The sequence below is a fragment of the Piliocolobus tephrosceles genome, chromosome 15 (assembly GCF_002776525.5).
Source record: "Piliocolobus tephrosceles isolate RC106 chromosome 15, ASM277652v3, whole genome shotgun sequence".
NCBI lineage: Eukaryota > Metazoa > Chordata > Mammalia > Primates > Cercopithecidae > Piliocolobus > Piliocolobus tephrosceles.
Window position 1 is genome coordinate 105,147,369 of NC_045448.1, and position 2,916 is coordinate 105,150,284.

The window sequence follows — 2,916 nt, forward strand, 5'->3', positions numbered from 1 at the left end:
GAGCCCGGGAAGTGGAGGCTGCAGTGAGCTGTGATCACACCACTGCACTTCAGCCTGGGCCACAGAGTGAGTGGGACCCTGTCTCAAAAAGAAAGGAAAATAAAATGGATCTAAAACACTGAGTAGTACAAAATAAGGTTTAAGGCTATTAAGCATCAATATAAGCATTATACCTCTTCCTTGACACCCACCAGCATTTTAAAGAAATTTTATTCTATGTTCCAGGAAGGGAGCAAGATAGATTTTTGTGCCGTTTAGTATACTAGTACTAAATCATAAAGAATAAAATGCTTTTTTTATTTTTATTTTTAGTGGAAATTTAATGGAGCCACCATTTCAGAACCAAAAGAAATTTGGGACAAACTTCACAAAGCTGGAAAAGAAAACTATCCGAGGAAAGAAATATGATTCAGACTCTGATGATGATTAGAGCTCCGTAATTCTTTGTAAATTGTCCTTTTTTCTGCTTCAGATTTAAATGTGTTTTTTAAATCCTATTAACGTCTGTACATTGGTCATCTGAATACTCATATTCTCAAGTTTGATATAGTTGTTATCACATCGAAAGGCGTCTTTACTATTTTCTGTGTGGCCATCGTGTTTACGTTGAGGAAAACTTCTCAGTTCTTAAATTATCTGGGAAGGGTCTGGATTCTCTATTTTTGAGATTGACTTTATCACAATATGATTCTTACGTCTTTATACCATTTACAATTGTGTTTTTGATCTACAGAGCTAGACATTCAAAAACTATTCCAGGACTAATTCTTAATTGGCATTATTTATACAAGAGATCAAGTAACCATTTACTGGCGCAGTACTGCATTTGTAAATGAATTATAAACACTCTTCTGGAATATATTTAACCATTAAAGAACTGCTTATTAATTCTGGACACTGCATGTTGATGTTGAATCAACTGATGCCAGCAGAAAGCTATTTTGATTTGTGAACACACTGCCTTATTTAAAGGGTCCTGATTGCTTATATTTTAAGACATTCGTTAAAAAGAAATCAGGAAACACTTTTGAAATAACAGCATAAGGAACTTCACTGTCTCTGCTCAATAAAACACCTGTAACTAGAAGTTTTAAGTTTATGTGGAAATTGTCATAAAAGCATACATCCAACAAAAACATTTTTTCAAGAAAATCTTCTAATCTTGGAATAGGGAGTCTGTGGCATTTGAGCCATGACCCCATTCCCTCTCTCCAGTTCCCAATCCCAGACTACAGTTTCTCCTCTGGAAGAGTAGGTTACTAGCATGCCTCATTCCCTCAAGCTCTGTGTTGCAGAAGCCCTTTTGCAAGCAAGAGTAGCCAAGAGGTTTGGCGCTCCTTCCTCCATCTAGTCCCCACTTACGGAACAGAAACTCTAACCCAGAAATAGCAGACTGAGAATCCTGGGCCTCAGTTGCTTTTGCCCCACTTACTCAGAGGATGAAGGCTCTTTACTCGTACGTAGGGTGAAGGTTCCATGCAAGGAGATGCACTTGGAGGAGACCAGGAGTTATATCACCCCCTTTCCCCCTTGTAGACTGTGGGTTTAACTCCTAGAAGAGCAGGCCATTGTCCCCATCCCTAGCTCTGGAGCAGCAGAACAGAGGTTCTGTCCAGTGGAAGTGGCAAGTCATAAAAACAGCTCCGGGCTGGGCGCGGTGGCTCACACCTGTAATCCCAACACTTTGGGAGGCCAAGGTGGGTGGATCACAAGGTCAAGAGATTGAGACCATCCTGGCTAACTTGGTGAAATCCCATCTCTACTAAAAATATAAAAAATTAGCCGGGCATGGCAGTGCGTGCCTATAGTCCCAGCTACTCCAGAGGCTGAGGCAGGAGAATAGCTTGAACCTGGGAGGCAGAGGTTGCAGTCAGCCAAGATCACGCCATGGCACTCCAGCCTGGTGACAGAGCAAGACGGTCTAAAAAAAGGAAAAAAACAGCTCCGTAACACTCCATAAAGGGATTGACTAGAATAGAATGAGGGAAGATGTTGAATTGTAAGGGTGCCACCAAATACGTTGGATCTTGGGAGGGGAGAAATCAAGAGCGGGATAGCTCCCTGATGGCAACAAGCAAAAGGGAATGCTAACAAGCTGAACAGAAAGAGCCTGGTATGGTGGCTCATACCTGTAATCCCAGCACTTCGGGAGGCCAAGGCGGGCAGATCACTTGAGGTCAGGAGTTCAAGACCAGCCTGGCCAACATGCTGAAACCCCGCTCTACTAAAAATTTAAAAATTAGCCAGGCGTGGTGGCACGTGCTTGTCATTCCAGCTGCAGGAGGCTGAGGCATGGGAATTGCTTAAACCCAGGAGGCAGAGGTTGTAGTGAGCCAAGATCACATCACTCCACCCCAGCCTGGGTAACGGAGTGAGACCCTGTCTCAAAAAAATAGAGGCAGCTGTTATTAGTCCTAGGGTTAGAACAAACCCAAGGATACTCTACAGGGGCCTGAATTCAACTGTATTAAACTGTGCTGTGACTTGTGCCCCAGAGCGTTGTCAGAAACAATAGAGTGGCCAGGTGTGGTGGCTTATGCCTGTAATACCAGCACTTTGGGACGCGGAGTCGGGAGGACCACTAGAAGCCAGGAGTACAAGACCAGCCTGGGCAACATAGTGAGACCCTATCTCTATTAAAAATGAAAAAAAAAAAAAATAGAGTGGTTAGCTAGTAAATTAGTGGGTGCTAATAGTAGGATGTGGTAACAAAAGAGGTTCTAACTAACTAGAACCTTTCCCAAAAGATCAGGAAAAGGTAAAAGAGAGCCCTATCAAAACCACTGTCCTTGGGGCTAGAGGGAGTAGTCATGGTGACTGCACACGCCCAGGCTGTACTCTGAGGGGGAACATCAGAGCTTGTATACTTCAGGATAAGTGGACTTACCCAGCCAAGAAACTAAACAAGAAGAAATG

At 43.0% G+C, this 2,916-nt stretch overlaps 1 protein-coding gene across 1 annotated transcript in view; it reads left to right on the forward strand.

Moving 5' to 3' along the window:
• TXNDC9 (thioredoxin domain containing 9) overlaps positions 1–1,083 on the forward strand; it is a 17,151-nt gene extending 16,068 nt beyond the window's left edge. The window contains exon 5 of the mRNA XM_023211400.1: positions 313–1,083. Within this exon, the coding sequence (XP_023067168.1) occupies positions 313–430 (118 nt within the window). The 3' untranslated portion in view covers positions 431–1,083. The remainder of the gene's footprint in view (positions 1–312) is intronic.
• Positions 1,084–2,916: the final 1,833 nt, after the last annotated feature.